Source organism: Callorhinus ursinus, unplaced genomic scaffold (assembly GCF_003265705.2).
Source record: "Callorhinus ursinus isolate GAN/ISIS: 27379988/994484 unplaced genomic scaffold, GSC_fseal_2.0 scaffold38, whole genome shotgun sequence".
Lineage (NCBI taxonomy): Eukaryota > Metazoa > Chordata > Mammalia > Carnivora > Otariidae > Callorhinus > Callorhinus ursinus.
In genome coordinates, this window is record NW_027397100.1 from 3,152,010 (window position 1) to 3,175,057 (window position 23,048).

General features: G+C 48.1%; 1 protein-coding gene across 7 annotated transcripts in view; it reads right to left on the bottom strand.

The window, feature by feature from the left end:
• TOX2 (TOX high mobility group box family member 2) overlaps positions 1-23,048 on the bottom strand; it is a 133,255-nt gene that overhangs the window by 64,459 nt on the left and 45,748 nt on the right. For 6 of the 7 annotated variants that reach the window (XM_025875659.2, XM_073880389.1, XM_025875657.2 and 3 more), the window contains exon 2: positions 17,064-17,129. The exons of the other annotated variant lie outside the window; for it this stretch is intronic. In XM_025875659.2, coding sequence (XP_025731444.1) covers positions 17,064-17,129 — 66 coding nt within the window. The remainder of the gene's footprint in view (positions 1-17,063; positions 17,130-23,048) is intronic. 7 annotated transcript variants of the gene reach the window in all.

Genomic DNA, 23,048 nt, shown 5'->3' on the forward strand with positions numbered 1-23,048 from the left:
TCTGAATTCCAACCACCACCCATGAGCTTGGGAGCAAATCTCCCTTCAGTTGAGCCTTCAGGTGAGGCTACAGAGCTGATCACCACACAGACTGGAGCCTCGTGAGAGGTCTTGAGCAGACGCACCCAGTGAAGCCAAACCTGGGTGTCTGACCCTCAGGAACTACAAGATGATTAATATGTGTTGTTTTTACATTTAAAAGTTTAGCTCCTGAATTGGCACCCTTAATGACCATGTGATTCCGCATCTTTATGAACAGTAGGGACTGGGCGCCCTTATGAGCAATGCTGAGCCTCCGTGTTGACTGTGTCTCCACAGGCAGCTCCTGGCTGCCCCCCTCTCCTGTCCTCTGATTGCTCCCAGGGTGGGCATGTACCTGCGCTCCACCCACCTTATGAACCCAAATTCCTCTTAATGCTTGGGGAAGGTAGCGTACCTCAGGCCACGCTTCTTAATCTGTAACGTGCACACAAATCACCTGTGGAACTTGTGAAAATGCGGGTTCTGATTTAGGAGATTGGGGTGGGACTTGAAAGGCTGCATTTCCAACAAGCTCCAGGTGAGGCCACTGGTCTGTGGGCACCCTGTGGACAGCAAAATCTTAGGCATTAAAAGCATAGACTTGGACCAAGACAGACCATGGTTCAAATTCCAATTCTGTCACATCCTGGCTAGAACTCCTTAACCTCTGAGAGGTGGAAAGACCTACCCAAGGTCAGATAATAAATGACAGTTACCTGGAGCCCCAAACAGAACCCTGTGTTCTGACTTCCAGTCCAGAGTCTTAAAACTGCAGCTAAACCTACCCTCCTGAGCTCTGGGCCTGGACATGTCTGTCTGGGTGTGTGTGTGTGTGCATATCCCTATACACATCTACACATGTGAATGGATATGTCTGCAGACATGCACCCATGTGTGCGTCAACATGTCTAAACATCAGCACGTGTGCCCGTGGATTTGTGAGAGCTGTCCCTTCATTCATTCCCTCCCTCACTCCCTGAGCTCCTACTCTGGACTAGGTCCCTGCTCCCAGGACACCAACAGTCTAGGAGGGAGGCAGCCATCAAACAAACACAAATAAAAATCTAATTTCTGTGTGTGTGTGTGTGTGTGTGTGTGTGTGTGTGTTGTTTATAACAGCCACAAGAACTAGATACTATCATTACCTCCATTTCATTGAGGAAACTAAGGCACCGGGAGGTTAAGTGGCTTGCTCAGAGTCACAAAGTGATGCTTAATACGTGAAAAGGTGTATGTCAGTGAGCATGCCTATATGAGCGTGATGTGCACGTTTGTATTTGTGCGTGACCGTGTGTGCGTTCAAGCATGTGTGTATCTGTGCATGTGCCCAGACATATTCAAATATTCCACAAACAAGATTTCCTGGCACCACAACACAGCATCACAAAAACACACACATGCACACACACTTTCTTTTTTCAGGTGTTCATATTTTCAATCATTTCCTAAAGCTCTGTCCACAGAGAAATAGGAGTGAAGGTCGGGCCCTGCAGAACTGAGCCGATCCGGGGAAGCCCATACCACCTGTTTCCCTGGGGTGAGCCACGGCTGGAGCAATTTCACAGTTCATCATCCGTTACGAGGCGAAAATAGTCCTTCCCTTCCCAACAAGTTAAATAAATTGCCCAGGCTATGAAGGGCTAGTCTGCCCACACCCCTACTAGGAACACATGACACAAGACATCTGGCTAGGTCCCCTTCCCCATCTTGCCACGTCTCTAAAAATGGAGACATCTGTGCAAATACCTTGAAATTTTTTTTTTACTCTTTATTGCAGCATAGGGTAACCAACAGAAAGTGCACAAGTCATAAGTATACAGCTCAAGGAGGAACCCTCACAAAGTGAATAGACTTATGGAAACGGCACCTAAATAAAGACAGAAAACCATACCAGCACCTCCAAAGCCCCTCAACTCCTCATGACCCAGGCCCCGACCAGGGCGACCACGATTCAGATTTTTCATAGATTAGTTTTGCCTGTTCATGTGCTTTAAGTGCATGGAATCATCCAGAATGTTCTGTTTGGGGGCCTGGCTTCTTCCCCTCACCCTGGGGTTTGTGAGATTCGTCGGTATTACCACCTGCAGTGATAAACTGCTCCTTCTTGTTGCTGCATACTATTCCATGGTGTCAGAATATCCTGCCATCGTTCATCGGTCTACTGTGGATGGGCATTTGGATTGCTTCCAGTTTTGTGTGTTTATGAAAAGGGCCACTATGAACATTCTTACAGGTGTCTTTTGGTGAACAGATGAATGCATTTCTGTTGAGTGAACACCTAGTAGCTGGATGGCAGGGTCACAGAGCTTTAGATGCCAAGAAATGGTTTTCCAAAGTGGCTGTGCCAATTTACACAACAACATATGAAGACATTCTGGCTAAGTTGGTTCCTCCACATTCTGGCTAACTTGGTATTTCCTGTCTTTCCCATTTTCTACATTTGGTGGCATGGGGGAAGTATTTAACAAATTTCAAAATGCCTCTTCATCCCTTCTGCCATCCGGCTCGCATTGCTGTCTCTGGTGATTGTTTATGAAGGCCAGCAGCAAGCTTAGAGCTGCCCATTTATGTCGCACACAGGCACCACCTCTAGCCACAAGCCACCCATCCCTGAGGGCCACCCTAGCCCGGTAAACAGCCAAAAGTAGCCCGGATCGGCTTCCAAGGCCTGTGCTGTTACAGAGAACTCTAAGGTTTCCTCAAGGGGACTTCCAAAGACCATCCCACCTCACAAAGCAAAGGCAGACTTCCCCAAGGCCCTCCTTCCCCATCTCCAAAGCCAACAGTCGTTCACGTGGCCCACCTCCCCGTCCTCGCCCAGCCTGACCCAGCTCCACTTGAGGCCATGTACCCCAGCTACCCCAGGCTCCTGTGAACCACCCTCCCAACAGCTCAGTGGCCCTGGGTGGTGGTTCAGACTGTGCCACCAGGCAAATAGGTGCATCGTGGGGGCCCGCGGTGCTGGCCTGCGGTGAGATTTCTGTTTCTGTTTACCTGAAGCACAAACCTCATCTTATTCATTCCACACCAGTCTACATAACAAGCATTCACGTAACAGAGCTATAGAACATTCTCCTAGCTCCTTCACTGTTTTGCTTTTCTTCTCCAAACTGTAAATTCTAAAAACAACAACAACAAAAACTTTACCAAGCGCCTATCATAATCAGCCCTGGCCAAGTTGGTTACCTCAAAACCACTTAACCAGTCCTCTCAACTAGCTTATACCCACTTAACTAGTCTAACTACACTAAACTACTTAACGAAGCTACACCTATTTCTGGCTTAAACTGCCAGGAAGGTAATAATAGTCCCATTTGACAGAGGTAGAAAGCGCCGCCAGGAGAGGGTGAGTAATTGGGTCAGGGTCGTATAGCAAGAACAAGGCAGAAGTAGGTAGGGGTCCCACGGACCACCGACCTGCCACTCACTCCCACCCAGGCGCTTGTGCTTCACACTCTCCCAGGGGCTGGCAGGCCCGGCAGGGGCGACCACCTCACGCCTGGACTTCTGTTCCCCACCAGAGCCATGGGCTCTGAGTATCTGAGAGACAGAGAAATGGGCTGTCTGGGCCCCATGAAGGCCTTTTATTTATTTTTTTTAAAAGATTTTATTTATTTATTTGAGAGAGAGAATGAGAGAGAGCACGAGAGGGAAGAGGGTCAGAGGGAGAGGCAGACTCCCCGCTGAGCAGGGAGCCCGATGCAGGACTCGATCCCGGGACTCCAGGATCATGACCTGAGCCGAAGGCAGTCGCTTAACCAACTGAGCCACCCAGGCGCCCCCATGAAGGCCTTTTAATGTTAGTGTGAAGGAAGGAGGCCTGACAGCCCCCACTGTTTGCCGGAGCACTGGGCTGGAGGTCCGTCTAGTGGAGGGGGCTGGGAAGGGGTTGCCCATCTTCAGCGAGCTGGAAATTGGCAGGAGGCATTTTCTACTATTTTTGTTATTTGAGGGGGAACATTTCTTGGCACATTTTAAAAACAAGATAGTTCCAATATCATCTTTTCAATTCCAATCCTTCACACAATTTGATTTGCATCAGATAAAACAGCTGACTGCTGGGGCGCCTGGCTGGCTCAGTCGGTCAAGCTTTGGACTCTTGGTTTTGGCTCAGGTCATGATCTCCTGGTTGTGAGATCGAGCCCCGTGTCAGGCTCCATGCTCAGCGAGGAGTCTGCTTCAGATTCTCTCTCCCTCTGCCTGAGGCAGAGGGAGAGAGAATCAGAAGCAGGCTCCCTGCAGAGCAGGGAGAGTCCAATGTGGGACTCAATCCCAGGACTCCAGGATCATGACCTGAACCGAAGGCAGTCACTTAACCAACTGAGCCACCAGGCACCCAAAACCTTTTTAAAAAAATAGCTGACTGGCCTCCCTTTGCTGGTATTTCTGATGCCTCATTGACTCCTGTGCCCATCACGTCCTGGGTGGATGACCTTGGGCAAGTTGTTTTATTTTCCTGAAAATCAGTTTTTTCATCTGTAAAATGTATACTTTAATAGCACCTCACGTAACTTTGCCATTTGCCATGTACCAAAACTTAGGATATAAATGCATCTTATTTACTTCTCCCTGCATCACTTTGAGGAACTTTTAAAGACAAAACTGAGGTTTGGGAAAGCTTGCTCACTTGTCCAAGGTCACCCAGTCATGATATACAGAGACCATAATTTGAGGGGCACCTGGCTGGCACAGTCGCCTAAGCATCTGACTCGGGTTTCAGCTCAGGTAGTGAACTCAGGGTTGTAAGATTGAGCCCCATGTCAGGCTCCACACTCAGCGAGGAGTCTGTTTAAGACTCTCCCTCCCTCGAGACGAACCATGAGAGACGATGGACTCTGAAAAACAAACTGAGGGTTCTAGAGGGGAGGGGGTGGGGGGATGGGTTAGCCCGGTGATGGGTATTGAAGAGGGCACGTTCTGTGTGGAGCACTGGGTGTTATATGCAAACAATGAATCATGGAACACTACATCAAAAACTACTGATGTAATGTATGGGGATTAACATAACATAATAAAAAAAATAGTAAAAAGAAAAAAAAAAGACTCTCTCTCCCTCTCCTTCGCCCCCCCCATCCAGAGTGTGTGTGCACTCTCTCTCTCTCAAATAAATAAATAAATCTTAAAAAAAAAAAAAACCCAAAGACCATAATTTGAGCCCAGGTCTGTCTTCTCATGCCATTACCCTTATTACCCAACCGATCACTGGCATCTCTTTACTGTCACCAGTGGTGGGCTAGAACCTCACTCAGAGCCACTGACCTCTAAGGCCCCCTCAGCACTGCGGGCAACTCAGCTATGTGGGGGAGATGAGTCTCTGGCATGTTGGACAGACTACTGTCTTTCCTAGAGACTCAGGCAGGGTGGGGGGTGGGGGTAGGGAATGAAACCAACCCCTTGGCCACAGATTATAACCCAGAAGGTCTCTCAGAGACACCGATTCAGCCCCCACTCACAGATGCAAAAAAAAAACCCAAAAAATACACAGGGCTCAGAGAAGGCAAATGACCTACCTAAGGGTACATGGTGAAGGAGGCTGAAAAGGGCCAGACCCAGGCTCACAACCCTCCAAAAGCTAAGGACCCAGCACCATTTTGGAAAGGTCCCACATCTGGCTTCATTTCTACTTCTTGATGCTACCTTTCATGTAGCAATGAGCAAATGTGTTAAAGCGGACGGCTCTCCCACACTCCCCAGCAAAGACCCAGGCGCTGTCGAATATGCTGAGTTCAAGGTGGCTGAGAGTGGGAGAAGGGTACTGTTGTAAAGAAAATCCTTGCAATTACATTTCCAACCCACTGCTGTCCCCTCCCCCAACCCATAAACTTCCTGCATCATCTTCATTGTTTCCATCCCATTTGGAGAGAGGGAACGTTTCCAGGGATTCAATTTCTCTCATAATAGCTGGAAGGAAACAAAACTATATGCCGTAAACATTCGCTGCATTGTATGGAAAAGATCTTTACCACAGGGGAGGTGGAGCTAACGCCGACCAGGATCCCCCACCCCCAAATCCATCCCCCCAACACCTCCATGCCTGCGCCCTTGAACATTTAAACAGCTCACAGCCAGGAACGTAGAGCTTTAAAGTGAATATATTTTTAGCCACCGGAATGCAAAATGAAGATCTGTGAGGTGTAAGTACCAACTCCTTCTCGGCAGTTTTCTCTCAATGAAAACAAGAGAGATCGTCCATTTTTCTAAGCACGTGTGTAGGACTGATGAAGGAAAGCTCATTAGTTCCGTCTGACATATACTCAATTCTCTCCATACACATAGGATGGGTTTTTTTTTCCCTCCTTGCATTTTATTCTCCAGCTGTGAGATGATATTAAATATCATCAGATTTGAACAGAATCTATGGTCTTGAAACAGTTTCCTTCAAGGCTCCCTCATATTTATTCAGAATTCATGAATCATGTTCGGATAACACAACCATAATTATTTTTAAAGTGTGATGTTTGTGGCTTTAATAGGAAATGCTTGCAAAAGGCCTTTTCTCTTTGATTGTTGGTAATCTTAGCAGTAATCACTGCCATTCCCTTCCAGGCACCACGGCCAGCGAAACACAATTTCATTTTAATATGAATCGCGAGCTCTTCACCCAGGTTTTAATTAAAGCAATAAAAGCCATGTCGTCCCTGCCCTTTGCGATGTACACAGACTCAGAGGCCAGAGTTACTAAGCCCAGAATCTTTGGTTGCAGCAAGGACAGGAGGGCCTCCGGTCTCCCGGTGCATTTAACTGTTTATGCATTTATCCCCAGTGCACCGTTTGTTTGTTTCATAAAGACTCAACCATCTCTCTCTCTCTCTGCTTTGCAGTTTTCTCATCTGTAAGATGGAACAACAACAGTACTTACCTGATAGGGTTCATGGGAAACATTTAGCTCCAGTGTCGGAGCCCAAGGAAGTGCACTGTGGATGTCCATTATCATCAGTATCTGGGCTGGGAAAATCCAACAGATCATCTACCCTCATAATTCACATGAGGAATAGGCTGGGATAGATACCAACCCAGGTGAAGGAAATGGAGCAGACAGAACCTGGAACACAGAACTCTGGGCTTTTCCCCACTCTGGGCATCCTACACGGTCCCTTGCTGGAAGGAGGCTGCATCTTCAAGGCGCGAAGACAGTGCCCAGGAACTGCAGGTGTGACTCTGACCAGCTCTGGGCTTCTGGGTTCCTGGTTATACCATCCACACACCCTAGGACAATGCTTGAACCAATGGAAAGAGAAATAGACCAGGCATCCCTGGGGATCTATGAAGGAAGGTCGCTGCACACTCAGTGGTGTGCAGACCCCACAGCAATAATCTGCTTAACTCCAAGTCCTTGCATGCCTGTGCATGCCAGGTGTGGTGTGAGGCCCTGAGAGGGAATTGTGTAGTATGGGAACCTTGGCCTTTATGATTATCACTCCAGTCCAGCACACGTTCTGCTGCTACATTAGCAAGGGACGCAAAAACACTGGACCCTGCTCACACCTGGCAGGGCTCCTAGTTGGTGGTGCTGACCATGCTCTGTAGGCCCTCGGCTCCTCCCCAAGGAGCACCTCAAATGTGAGCCCCCTGAACCTCTCCCCTCGCAAATAGCCCCTGGTCCCACTGGGATTCCTACTCTAAGAAGAAAAAAGTCCCTATTTCCCCAGAGCTCCTTAGAACATGCCTCCCATTCACTTCCTGTCTCCTCTGTGGATGAGCTGCGCATTCCCCCACTGTTCACATATCTCATGATGGAAGGCAGGCTTGACATCCTCCTGCCTCTCCGCTGTCCCACCTAGACCACTGTCCGTTTTTCCTACAAATCCCACTGCACCTTACTCAGCTCCATCAGCATCTGGCCCCACGTGCTTGTCCCCCTACCCCTCCATGCTCGCAGCCTTTGGCTCTGGGCTCTGGCTTCCCATCCACCCCACCTCAGCATCATTCTGGGTCTCTACAACTTAGCCACCATGCTGATGCTGGGCTCTGCAGCACTGTGTCAGCTGCCCACTCTCCGGATGCACCCAGGACCCCATCAGTGCCCACAGCTGCTTCTCGCAGAATCACCACCCACTTCCAACTCCATGACTAATGTGTCCTCACTGCCCAGCACCCACTTGGGGACTCTCAGGGCCTGGTCCCCCTCTTTTCTCTCCTTACCCAGCTTAGATTCCCTGGTTCTTCATTTCAGTCTCTCTTTTGCACAAGAAAGCTTGAGCGTCCTTCTGGTACACCTGCCTGGCAAATCCTTACCGTGGATTCATCCAACCGTCTGCCCCCATAGCACCTGCACCAAGAGCTCAGTCTCCCACAGGCCACACAAATATCCCAGACCTTCTCCACCCATCAGACCTCTGGTGCCCTGACTCAGCAGGTGACCTGCCCACCAACCCTCGGAGAAGACAGATGCTTTCAGGTGCAGATGCCCTCTGCTCCCGGGGCACAATCTACAGTGACACACTCCTTTCCCCCTGTGTCCCCACTCCTGGCTAAGGCCAGAGCTTCCATCTCTGGACAGGACCCAACCCCTCCCAAACCTTAAACCATCATTTAACCCTTCCCTCTCCTGAACCCCATGCTTTATCCTCTCTCTCGGATGCCTTCCATCGACAACTAAACATCCTAAAGATTCTCTCGTCTTAAAAAAAAAAAAAAAATCCCTCCTTTGGAGTCCCCATCTCATTGAGCTATGGCCCTGGCCCTTGTCCTGCACAGCCAGACTTCACACACAAGTCACAAGTTGTCTACCTTACCGCACACTCCCTTCTGGATCCACCCCAAGACCTGCACAAAGTCCACTCCCCACCAAAGCCACTTTTTCTGGGATCCAGAATGACTTTCTGTTTCTTAAAACTATTGGACACATTTCAATTTTTATCCCAACCAATCCGTCAGGAGCCTCTGACCCTCTCCTTCTTGTGTACATTTTAGTCAACTTTTTGAAGTTATAATAAATCCCTATAGTTTAAAACCCCTAAAACATAAAAAGGTACAATGAGAAGTCTCTTTTCCATCCCTGTCTACCTGCCCAGTTTCCATAACACACACACACACACACACACACGCAAACATGCACACGCACATATATGTACACACACAATGTACAAAGCCACTGTTATTAGTTCCTGTATATCCTCCCAGAGTTGCTTTAATCAAATACAAGCACCTAGAAAGAAACAGTCTCCCTAGCTTTTTTCACAAATGGTAAGATACTATACTTACTTGTTAACCACCCTCCTTTTTTCAATAAACAATGTAGCTAAAGAACTTCTGTTTCTCTCCAGTTTCTTCATTCTTTCTTTACAAGCAACACAGTATTCCACTTGATAAATGTACATAATTTATTTAACTAGTCCCACATTGTTGCATATTTGGCTTGTTGCCAATTCTTTGCCATTATGCCAATACCAAAATGAGTGATCTTGAAGATAACTCATTTCTCATTTCTCATGTGAGCAAATATATCTGTAGGATATGTTTCCAAAAGGGAAATTGCTGGGTTAAAGGTCAATGAGTTTGTAATTTTGATAGATGTTGCCAATTTGCTCTCCATAGGGGTTGCACCAACTTACTCCGCCTTCAAGCAATGTACAAAAATGCCTATTTCCCCACAGGGACTCCAACAGAGTCTACTATCAAACCTTTGCATTTTTGTCAATCTAAGAGGTGAAAACGGTAGTTTTGTTTCTTGTAGGAACTGATTTTAGCATCTTTTCACAAACTTAAAATCCATTTGCATTTCCTGTACTGGAAACTATTGGTTCATGTCGCCCACCTGTTTTCCTACCAGGGTTTTGAACTGATTTCTGGGAACTCTTTATATATTTGGGAGATTAATATTATGAGTTGAAAATAATTTGGCCCAATTACTCATTTGTCTTTTGACTTTGCTTATGCTGTTTTAGCCATACAAAAGTTGTTTTTCTTTTTTATTTGTGGTCAAATTTTAAGTCTTTTCTTCTAAGACTTTGAGTCATAGAAATATCTTTCCCACTCTAAAGCTGTAAAGTATACCTTTTTTTTAAAGATTTTTTTTATTTATTTGGCAGAGAGATACAGAGAGAGAACAAGTAGGCAGAGAGGCAGGCAGAGGCAGAGGCAGAAGCAGGCTCCCCACTGAGCAGGGAGCCCGATGCGGGGCTCGATCCCAGGACCCTGGGATTATGACCTGAGCCGAAGGCAGCCGCTTAACCGACTGAGCCACCCAGGCGCCCCTGTAAAATATACCTTAAAGTTTTTTTTTTTTTTCCTGGTGCCTTTATCGTTCCCATGAGTACATATAAATCTTTGATTTATTTAAAAGTTATCCTTTGACAAGGAAGAAGCTGTGGCTCCAACATCATTTTCCCCCAGATCCCTTACCTCCATCTAAGACTCCATGTTCTCCTCCTACCTCTCTAGTCACTGCTTCTCAACCTATTTCATGGTCTTCTCCTCTTCCACTTTGCTTCCAGACATTGCAGCTCCACATTTAAGACTCCTTGGTCTTCTTCTCACTGTTCTTTCTGTCTTCGCAAATTTCCTCCTCGCACGGTTTTAATAGCATGGGTTAAGAACTTCTAAGTTGACTTCCCCAATGAGTTCCAGACTTGTATAGCCATCTCCCTACTTGGACATCTCCACTTGGATGAGCATCTCAAATGTAATGTGTCCAAGGCTGACCTCATCAAGCCTGCACTTCCCCAGGCCTTCCCCAACTCAGAAAACTGATACCACCATGCTGGAGAGAATGGGCTATGCTGGAAGCCTGGGCGTCATCCTTTACTCCTTAATTTCTCTCTCACCCTAGATCTATCCAACATCAAGATCTACCAACTTTATTTCCAAAACACATCTGAGATCCATCCACTTCTTTCCATCTCCTCTGCCTCTACCACAATAGAGGACAATACCAACCTTCACTTACCCTCCTGTGTTGTCTGTCTGTATCTGCTCTTGCCCTTGAGAGCTTTTAAAACTGTACTATTTGATCATGTTACTCAATCTCAATCTCTCTCTTTCTCACTGACAAAGCCTAGTGACTTGCTTTGACTAATAGAATGTGATGGAAGTAGTCATATGCCAGTTCTCTCCCTCCCTCGCTCCCTCCCTCTCGCTCTATCACACACACACACACACACACACACACCTTTCAATAATCCTTAGGACAAAGTCAGAAATCTTCAGCAGAAGGCGTATTTACAGCTATGAGAGTGGAACATTCTACCTACAGCCAGGAAGGATAAACTGAGGAGGTGACATCTGCACTGCCCCTGAAGGGACAAATGGGCATTTGTTGGGTGAAAATAGTTAGGGGATTCCTATCAGAAGGAACAGTGCATACAAAGGCACAGAACTATAAATGAGCACAAGAGGTGACCAGAGAGTCAGTCATCGGTGTAACCAAAGCATTATTTATGATAAGAAAAATATGGAAATAAGTCCCAGCTAGTTTTATGGAGTGCTGGTGGTTTATACAGTATCTTAGTTTACACTTTCGTGAGGTAGAGCCTGAGATGGGGATTCCTATGACACTGGCATTCCCCTTGAGAAGTGACTCAGAAGGGAAGGACAGGCAACAGGACAGGGCAGGGGAAGGAGCTGAGCAAGGATGCCGCGTCAGCTGGAGCTCCGTGGAGATTTGCAGAACTGCTGCCCGCTTGAGACAAGATGCCCACCTGGCCTTCTGGACCATCCCCCACACCCCTCCCCATTCATGGTTCTCATTTGGCAGAGGCCAGTTCTCCAGAGAAGGGGCAGCTGTGAGTCGTTAGCAGCCAGCACTCACAACAGCTGGAGGACGGGTGCCCTGGCCTGGTGACGGGAATCCACACCACTCACCTATGGTTACTCGTCATACTCTGGGCAGCAGACGTTACTCCTCCCATCTGACAGAAAGCTGACACAACTTGCACGGGGTTAGAGTGCGCGTCTGGATGGGATGTGCAAGAGCTGGATTTGAATCCAAGTCTGCTGAGCCCACGGCCTCGTTCCTTTCCTCTTCAGCCCCATCCCAGCAAGAAGGAGACTCTTCCCCGGGTCACATAACCAGGAAATATTATCCTTGTAGCTCCTGGCCAGGGTCTGTTCTCAACAGGGGGAAGAGCTTATCTCTACAAGGCCCTCCCCTCCCAGAAGCTGCTGATGGGCCAGAAGCCATGTCTGAGAACTGCATCTCAGTTTTGGACCACCCACACAAGTCTGGTGCAAAAGAAACACAAGGTCCAGGGAGGGGGAAAGGGGATTCTGTGTGAAAGCTAAGGCAGCCAGGCAGGAATCTTATGGAAACTTGTAAAAACCAAACAATAAAGCATGCATTTGCAAAAGAAACTGCAAGCCCATAAGAGCTGGTTTGAAAGTTTTTAACAGGGGGCACAGTTGGCTGGTATATATCCCATAGGAACCTGTGTCTCCACTGAAGTTTCTAGATAAAGAAGATGGTGTTTCAGGAGAAGATTACATTAAAGATCAGGTTGTTTTTTTTTTTTTAAAGATTTTATTTATTTATTTGAGAGGGAAAGAATGAGAGATAGAGAGCACGAGAGGGAAGTGGGTCAGAGGGAGAAGCAGACTCCCGCTGAGCAGGGAGCCCGAGGCGGGACTCGATCCCGGGACTCCAGGATCATGACCTGAGCCCAAGGCAGTCGCTTAACCATCTGAGCCACCGAGGCGCCCAAGAGCAGGTTTTTAATACGATGAAATGGTATGTTCTGGAAGCAAACATCTTCCAGAAATGGCTTCCCACTTACATCGAGAGCTTTGCACATAATAGGTGCCCATTTGTTCAATAGGTGAATCTCATATTTAACTGTATTTATAAAATGCATTTTATGCCATTTAGACTGTACTCTGCGGGCATCTGGGTGGCTCAATTAAGTGTCTGACTCTTGGTTTCAGCTCAGGTCTTGATCTCAGGGTCATAAGTTCAAGCCCTATATTGGGCTCCACGCTAGGCAAGGAGCCTACTTAAAAAAAAAAAATATAGAGAGTGTTTGTACTCTGAATCCTCTGTTGGCAAGGAGACCATCATTTTGCCCAGATGTTTATGTCAGCCCCCCAGGAACTGGGAAAATACAATCCCTGTGGTTGGTGGGGCAGCACATCATGACAGGGCGTTAATGTGCATGTGTGTGTAGAGTGGGGCGGGGAAGGGGGTTCAGGCAAGCACTTCAGGGAAAAGACTGGAAGAAAACATTAAGAAGCAGGGATCCTGCGAAGGGGTACGTGCACCCCAATGTTTATAGCAGCAATGTCCACAAGAGCCAAACTGTGGAAAGAGCCAAGATGTCCATCGGCAGATGAATGGATAAAGAAGAAGTGGTATATATACACAATGGAATATTATGCAGCCATCCAAAGGAATGAGATCTTGCCATTTGCAACGACGTGGATGGAACTGGAGGGTGTTATGCTGAGTGAAATAAGTCAATCAGAGAAAGACAGGTATCATATGACCTCACTGATATGAGGAATTCTTAATCTCAGGAAACAAACTGGGGGTTGCTGGAGTGGTGGGGGGTGGGAGGGATGGGGTGGCTGGGTGATAGACATTGGGTAGGGTATGTGCTATGGTAAGCGCTGTGAATTGTGCAAGACTGTTGAATCACAGATCTGTACTTCTGAAACAAATAATGCAACATATGTTACGAAAAAGAAAAAGAAGAAGATAGCAGGAGGGGAAGAATGAGGGGGAGTAAGTCAGAGGGGGAGACGAACCATGAGGGACGATGGACTCTGAAAAACAAACTGAGGGTTCTAGAGGGGAGGGGGGTGGGGGGATGGGTTAGCCTGGTGATGGGTATTCAAGGGGGCACGTTCTGCATGGAGCACTGGGTGTTATGCACAAACAATGAATCATGGAACACTACATCAAAAACTAATGATGTAATATATGGTGATTAACATAACGATAAAAAAGTAGAAAAAAAAAAAAACAAGAAGTAGGGATCCTGGAGCCCCACCAAGCCACTAGGGGCTGCATGTCCTAGACACGTCTGTTATTCTTCAACAAAAATCAGCATGAACAACATCCCACATTCCCGTGGGTTTGTTAAAAGACCACAATACTTTGCAGCTCCTCCCAACAACAGGGTCTACTTCCCCATTCCTTGAATCCAGACTGGCTCTCTGACTTGCTTTGAGTGACAGAATGTGCTGGAAGTACTCATGTGCCAGTTCTAAGCCTACCTCAACAGGTCTTGCAACTTCTGCTGTTGCTGTCCTGGGAACCCTTTTCCCACCATGTGAACAACCTCAGGCTAGCCTATTGGGGGACAAGAGACTGTTTGGAGAGAAGCGAGTCCCCATACCAACCAGGCCACAGCTGACCTGGCAGGTTACAGTGGCCACTTACAGAGGTCCTAGCTATGGCCAGAAGAGCCACCCAGCTGAACTCAACCAAACCGCCAACCCGTGGAGTTTTGAACCATGTAAATACTTGTTGTTTTAAGACACTAAGTTTTGACTTGCTTGGGTTTTTTATTTTTTTAAGATTGATTTTATTTATTTATTTATTTATTTATTTATTTATTTATTTATTTAAGACAGAGAGAGCATGATTGGGGCAGAGGGAGAGGGAGAGAGAGAATCTCAAGCAGACTCCGTGCTGGGTGCAAAGCCTGATGCAGGGCTCGACTCATGACCCTGAGATCATGACCCAAGCCCAAATCAAGAGTCTAGCGCCCAACCAACTGATCCACCCAGGAGCCCCCTGACATGCTTCTTATGCAACAAAAATCAACTGGTACCTTGTTAAGAAGTCTAGATTGTAATTGCTAAATCTGTTCCCATCCAGGTTGGCTCACACCTGGTCAATCTCAGGGAATCCTGATGTTTTCTTTATAAAGTGCTAAGTTAGGGAGACTCTCTGAGTGACAGCACAAGAGACTTGAAGGGACCCTTGGGGAATCCAACTGCCCCATTTCCCTGCCAGGAAAATGAAGTCCAGAGAAGAGAAGGGGCCACATGACCCATTACGCAAGTCTTTCCTGAGTGCCTTTCACATGCCAGGCTTTGTAACACACTGGGAGACACAATAGCGAATGAGGGACCAGATCCTGCTCTAGTGTGGAAATCACATGCTAACCAAGTCTTCACACAGATAAGCAGGCAACCCCAAACAGTGACAAATGCCATGAATTAAAAGGATACGGTGGCACGAGAGAGAATCAAGGGGAGGGGACCTAATTTGGATTTCAGGGTCACCAACAGCTCTCTGACAAAGGAACACTTGGCTGAAGTGGGGGCAGGTCTGAGGTGGGAACGGAGCAAAGTAATGTGTGGAGCTCTGAGCCCCAGCTGTTCCCCTGCCTGGATGAGCCACTCAACACCCTCCAGCTTCAGTTTTCTCATCTATAAAACGGGATTAGTGGCAACCTACTAATTCTCAAGACTGGTGAAGATCAGCTGAAATAACCACTGAGGAAAAGGCTTTACAACTGTGGGGATGTGCTGGGTAGGCAGGTGAGGGCGCTGCGGCCAACAGCCTGTGGGGACGCTTATTTGCCCTGCATCTCCTCTGCAAAGGACTGTGGGCAGACACGGAGCCCCACAAGCCCCACCCTCCCTTCTCCCTGGAGTATGGTGGCCACACTCTCCATCACGGTTTGAGCCACGCCGACTCCACCTGCCACGGTTCTGAGAGCCAGGCTCAGCACGTTAACAAAATGCACTTTAAACACTGAAAGAGCTCAGATGAGATGCTCGGGAGGAAGCTCTGGTCTTGTGAGACACCACATGTCCAAGCTGATTAAGGACAGTTTAACGACTTCAGTGGTCTCTTCCAAAATGAGCATTTCCAGGACCTGGAGTCTTGCCCACCAGAGTGCCTTTCGGGCTGGCACGAGTCAGTGCCATAGAAAGGTAGCTTTGTAGCAGCATCGTGATGCTCACATGGTCACAGGCCAGCAAAGGGGCGTGGGCGGCATGAGGGCCCCAGCACGAGCACCCCTGCAGCAGCAGGGGAGGGGGGTGCAGCACCCCGCAGCGGAGCCTGCGCACTGCACTGAGAGTACAGGATCTGCCCTCGTTGGCAGTGCGCCCTAAGCGGGCCACAGGCCCACGTCTTATTCATCTATGTCCACCACTGGATTTGTCACATAGAAGGGCACTTAAGTGTTTGTGAATTAATAGCGTTCTGATTCCCGAGCTGGAAAATGTGGGCCCAGCAACCCAATCTGGACTGCCACAACCATCATGACTGCACAGACAGAGGATGGAGGTCAGCTCCAGGGACGGGCTTGTCTTCCAGCTCCCCAAGTTCCTCTGCACCTTGAGCTACTGCCACCCTGCAGGCACCCCTGCCTTAAGGAACCGTCCTCCAGGTTGCCACAGTCTGCAGTGAGGACCCTCCCCAGCGTCCCAGCCTGCAGCGAGGACCCTCCCCAGCATCCCGGCCTGCAGTGAGGACCCTCCCCAGCATTCCAATCTGCAGTGAGGATGCTCCCAGCTGAAAGAAAACTTAACTTTTGGAGACCAGGCTCTCAGTGGAAATTCAGATTCTAGCTGGCATCAGGGACTCCCAGAGGGCTAGGGACCGGGATAGTCTTGCCCAGGGATGATCCAGTCTTCTTCTCAGGGAGGACCGCACAGGAAGCCTCTGCTCTCCTCCCCGTATGCCACATTCACAATCCTCTGCAGGGGTACTAGACAACTCTAGATGGGCAGGAGAACTCTGCATGCCTTTGCACGGGCATGTATGCCTCTGTGCCAGTGTAGATCCCATGGGTGCTATGTGATGGCAAGAGGCAGAGAGTACCAGGGAGCTTGTGACACCTCTACTCACTGCTGCTGAAAATTTGTCCTCTGCACATGGGAAATGTGGGCAACACATTTGCAGTTTTACCAAGTTTTCAATGGTGCCCATTTTCAGCCAACTGTAGCCAGGTAGGTGCTTTACAGAAAACACTGTGGTCCCAGTTGGACTGTCACTTTCAAGGGACTATTTGATATTCTTGATCCTTGTGAGAGAGGATAGTAGTGGGCCCTGCCCACTGCTCTGCACCATCCCAGCACCACCTTGAAGCAGCTCAGCTCCAGCCAGCTCCAGGCTGGACCCCCCACAGGGAGGACGGAGCACCCACCTGGCTGGTCGATAGCAGCTCTGGGTTCCCGTCACTCATCCCCACGTAGGCACTGTCACCATCAAACTAGAACAGAGAAAGAGAGAGAAGCGGGTCTGAGTAAGGTGTTTTCAAGAAGGCCCCAGGAGATGCCCGAGGAGGTCAGGAGACTGAACGCACTGAGCGGAAAAGTCTGTGGGGCCCGGAGAAGCAAAGCTCGAGCCCAAGATGCCCAAATCCAACTTCAGCAGGATTCTCTCTAGGGTGAACAGAGCAGCCCCTGTCCTGTGGCCCCTGTGGGCTTGGATTAGCACCATTAATCACAGGGCAAGGAAAGGAAAACCTTCCTGCCCTTTATGCCTTGTCCATAGATGTGGCAGATGGTCCTTGTCAGATACCGGGCTCCCCAACCCTGGAAGCATGCAAAGATCTCTCCTGGCCAAAAGGCCATCAGACTATCAGCTAGAGCTAGAATTCCACATGATGGAGGGAGGCTGAGATCTTCAGAGCCCTGGGATCGGGACACCTGCCCCAGACATGCCCTCCAGGTCTTACCATCCTAAGAAGCTTGGCCCCCTCACATTTGCCCCTTGGGCCACCTCTGGCCACAGGCAGGGAGGGCTGTGGTAGAAACCATGCACAGACACACAATCCTGTGTTCTGATAAGCTGTCAGTCTGGATACAGGAAGATCTCCCTGCAGTAGGAAGCAGGTGTTATGGGAGAAATGTGGGCTTTGGGGTCGCTGGCTTTTTTCCATGATGTGTATTCTTGAGCTGGTGTCTGAATTTCTGAGGTTCCTCATCAGTTGAATGAGGATAATGACGGTGGTCCCATCTCCATGGGGTATTGTACCAAAACACGTAGAGCACTCAGCTCATTTCCAGTAAGTTTTCTTCCCTTGAGGCAGGTGTTTTCGATCAGGTTCCCTAAATGCAGAGTGTGAGACCAGGATTTTCAAATGCATGTGATTTTTAAACAGCGCTCTTTAGGAAAATCTGTAACGGAGGAAGGGAAGCAGAACAGGGCAGCAGGAGTAGCTAAGCGAAGATGTGATCTCAGCTGGAGACCCGCTGCAGCCTGGTCCCATGAGGAGCCATGGGGCATGAATTGCCCCATGGAGTTCAGTCAGTCACTGGCTGCAGGCTGCCCTTAGGGGACAAGGGGAGGCATAACCTTCTGAGCAGGGTGGCCCCCATCCGGCCAGGGACAGTTCCCCAGAGAACTGTGCCAACTGTGTGCCATCTGCAGCCAGTGGTCCTAGCAGATGGGAGCTGGCTGTAGAGGCTAGTAAAGGGATCTGGGTGAAGCCCCAGTGGCAGCCGGCCATTTTAATTGAAAACTTAATTTTTTTTATTAGTTTATCTTCACATGATTCAAAATTTCCAAAGCACAAAAAGCAACAGAGTGAAAATTCTCCTTCCCACCCCACCTCCCCGCCATCCATTGCTTCTCTCCAGAGGCAACCACTGAGTCTACCGGCTTCCTTTATATCCTTTCAGAGACGGTCCACATATATACATTTTATAGTCGTCTCTTTCACATAAATGACAACATACTATACACCCTGTTTTGCACCTCATTTTTCTCCTAGCAACACATCTCGGGAAGTATTTTATATCAGAACATAATTCTGTCTTCCGGTACCTGGTATTCCACAGTGTGGATGTAACAGATATATTTAAACTAGTTGAGTTCATGGGCAATTGAGTTGTTTCTAGTCTTTTCCCTATTCCAGCACTGCTCTCGTGAACATTTTTGTACGTCCATCATTTCACCTGGGTGTGAGTTTATCTGTAGGATTAGTTTGTATAATCGCTGGGTCCAGACGGGCGTGCATTTGTAATTTTGATAGGCATCACCAAACACCCTCACGGAGGTTGTAAAAATCCACTCTCCCATGATCATGCACAAGATGTCTGTTCATCCAGAACCTCTTCACACAGAGAGGCTCGGATGCCAGCCCACCCCTTCTGCGGGTCCACCCCCACCACCCTTCCCGATTCCCTTGCCTTGCTCTACCTTGTTCTTTGTTCCATAGGCCCTTCTACCTCCTAGCATTCTAAATCCTTTGCTTATTTTACCACGTTCACTGCTTAGAGTGGATTTCCCCTGTCAAAACGGAGGCTCCTGGAGGTCAGGGATCTCAGTCTCTCTGCCTCCCAAACACCTAGAATAGTGCCTGGCAGAAAGCAGATAATCAATAATTGCTTGTTGGCTGAGTGAATAAATGAATGAATGAATGAAGCAAGCATGACACCATTCACATTGTCTTTTACTAGGCCAGTCTTCCCATCAAGGCAGTAGGATTGATGGCTATACCCAAATACCTTGCCAGCACAGGGATGGGCAGAGGCCTTCAGTGACTGCTGTATTAACAAAAGAAAAGGTGGCACCATGCCTAGAGTCTGGGCACTGGCCCCCAAAGCAGGGGTCCATCCACCACACTGTGCCTGGAGCTCATCATGCTTCAAGGCCCTGCTCAGAAACCACCTCCTCCAAGAGGCTGCCATGTTCTCACCTTCTCTGGCTGCCCCTCTTACAACACAGATTATCTTCACATCTGTCTTCTGCCCCAGAGTGGGAGCAACATGGAGGCCAGAACTGTGTCCTGGTCATTTCCAACCCCCCCAGCACCTGGAACAGTCTGGCATCAGAAATGAGACTAGGAATGGGACAGGGTGGGGAGCTTTCAACAAAAACTCCTGGGTATTATTTGATGTGTCACCGTGGCCATTTATTACTTGGATAAAAGTAAAACCTTTTTAAAAGCCACACATAATTTATATGTTTTATAAGAAAGAATGACTAGGAATGGAGGGGGACTTATGTTAGTCAGGTCTCTGAAACATTTTATAAGGCAATAGTAATCAAACAGTATGGTATAGGTTAAAAATATAGGAACATGTATCAAAGAAGCAGATGGAAAGATGTCCCCCAAACCCCTTGTTACAGCCCGTCGATCAACTGCTGGCTAGACCAGAACCACTGCAAAAGCAAGGACCCCTGTCTGCTCTCTCCAATGCACACAGCAGGCACTCAGCAAATATCTGGGGAATGAATGAATATACCTGGCACTGAGCAAAATGCTTGCCATAAAAGATCTCATTTCAGCCTCAAAGCAACCCAGCAAAGCAGCTATTATTTTCCCTGTTTAAAACCAAGGAAACAGATTGAAAGGATTAGCAGCTGCCCAAAATTGCACACTTACAGGCAGGCTGGGCTTCAGAGTGGGCTGCCTGCTTCTTTGGTTTGGTCTCTCCCACTAGGCCAGAAGCCCCTTAGGAGTGGGGATCAAGGCTTTGGTGCACCCCACTATAGAACCAACCCTTAGCCTGGGGCTAGCACATAATAGGTGTTTGGTAAGTATGCGTTAGCGGTTCAGGGAGGGAGGCATTATCTGCGGTGGGCAGCGGGGGGATGGCTCTGGGGATATGAGAAAAGAAAATTCTGAATTTTGGTGTGTGTATGCTGGAGGACACAAGGGGGTCTGCCAGTGTGACCACATGAGGTCACCAGAGACTGCCTCTAGTGGGCTCATTCATTCACTCATTTATTCAACCAAGAAAAGCTGCCATGTAATGGAGTAAAGCTTGCTTCTTGCTTTCGAGGAGGACCTGAGAAGTTGGCAGAGGTTCCCAAGGCTAGGCCTGAGTCAACCTCTGATTGGTTACTCCCAGGTGTCTTACACGGTGTCCTGAGAGCACACTGGGTTTGGGACCTGGCTACTGAGCAGCCATGACCCCGAGGTGGTGGTGGTGGGGAGGAGGGGTCTGTTCTCTGTTCACCATAACAGAGCCCTTGCCAGGGGAAGGAGGGAGAGAGGGTGACCCTAAGGGTCCCAGGCTTCCCCTGGCTTGGCCCCCAGGGTCCTAAGGCCTGGAGCTTACCTCCTCAGCCCTTTTGGGGAGGTTGCTTTCTGGGGGAAAGAACTTGTAAGCCAAGGGGAGAAGTCACAAATCAAAGCAGGGCCCCCTCCTCCTCCTCCTTGTGCACAGCGAAGATCACAAATGCCCACATCTGTACCCACCACACAGCGAATGCTGAGTGTGTATGTGGACACAAATGTATATGACAAATGCAATGTGCCCAAGCATGGTGACTACATACACACCACAAACCAGTGGGGGACCATGACAGCACTTAGTCACACACACACACCACACCTATGGGTAACACAAGCCAATACAAAGGCATCCACAGCACAAGCCTGAGTATGCACATGTCACAGACCCTTTATGGGACTGGTTCACAATGCCCACAGCATACGCACAGGGAAAGGAAGGGTTGACCACTCCTCTGCAGCTACATAAACAGAACTCACCTAAATGAGCCCACAAACATGTATGGCAGGAGCACGTCCAGACCTACACAGGAGCTTAAATTCCACGCATATCTCACAATTTATCAGTCCCTTGGCCAAAAATATTTTTTCACACCACACAACCTTCTGTATGCTTTAAAATCGGGGGGGGGGGCGGTAAGATGCAGGGGAAACAAGGGCCTAAGAATTTCTGTGAAATGCCAGGAGAACATCCTCTTACCACTGACTGGAATAGATTAATTTTCCCCATTTCATATTCTAATTATAATTCCTTTTCCCATCGTCATCTTCAGTACTCATTACAGCTGGAAGATTGTTCTGCAAAAGCCAGACCTTCATCTTCTCTTCCCAAGAGTTTTGTCATGGAAATGAGTTTTGGAATCTGAAAGAACCCACATTTTTGCAAATATCGAATGTGTGGGGATAACCCTTTCATGACGGCCACCAGAGATCCTTCTCACAGAGGCTTCTGAAGGGTTTGTCTCTCCCCCAAGCCATGTGGTCTCCTTGGCAAAAGGGGCTCCTGGACCCCTATTCCAACAGCCCTCCCAACCTAGATCCCATTTTTACCTTTAAGGAAACTTAGCAAATAGGCAGCCAAGGTGAAAGGTGAGAGCCCTGATCTTAGAATCAGACAATGCCAGCTCCATGGGCACCACTGTGAGAAGTGCCTTAGCTGCTCTATGCTTCAGTTTCCTCATTCCTACGACCCGCAGAATCGCTGATTCATAGTAGGTGTAAATTAAATATCTGTGGGATGGACAAATGAGATAACTGGATGGATGAATGGATGGGAGGAGGGAGGGAGTGAAGGATGAGACGGACAGGTGAAGGAATGGCTAGATGGATGGGTGACGGGTGTAGAGATCAATGCAGTCTAACAGAAATATAATGCAAGTCACAAATGCAAGCTACATATGTCATTTTAAATTTTCTAGTGGCCACAGTTAAAAAAGCAAATATACACAGGTGAAATTAATTTTAATGACATATTTTATTTAACCCATTATTTTTAGCACATTATGATTGCAACATGTAATCAACAGAAAAACTGTGAATGAGATGGTTTAATGTCTTTTTTCTTTTTGGTACTGCCTTTGAAATCTGGTGTGTATTTTACATTCTAGCACATCTCAGTTTAGATTTAGCCATACTTCAAGTGTTCAAAAGTCACACGTGGCTGGTGGTTGACATAGTGAATAAAGAAGGAAATAGTTGTAATGGGTAAAATGAGTGGATGAATGGTAGATAGGTGTATGGATGGATGGATGGATGGATGGACGGACATATGGATGATACATCAGTGGGTGCGGCAGATAAGTGGTTTGGAGGAATGAATGGGATAGATGGGCCAGTAGGTAGATCAACAGATGACTCAGTGATTGGATAGCAGGTTTAGAAGGTGGGATGGCAGGGGGGTGCCTGGGTGGCTCAGTCAGTTAAGCGTCCAACACTTGGTTTTGGTTCAGGTCATGATCTCAGGGTCGTGAGATCAAGCCCCGCATCAGGCTCCACAGTCAGTGAGGAGACTGCTTGAGATTCTCTCTCTCCTTCTCCCTCTGCCCCTCCTCCCACTCACACTTGCATGCGCACATGTTCTCTTTCTCAAATAAAAAAATAAATCTTAAAAAAAAAAAGCTGGGATGGATGGTTGGATGGATGGATGGATGGATGGATGGATGG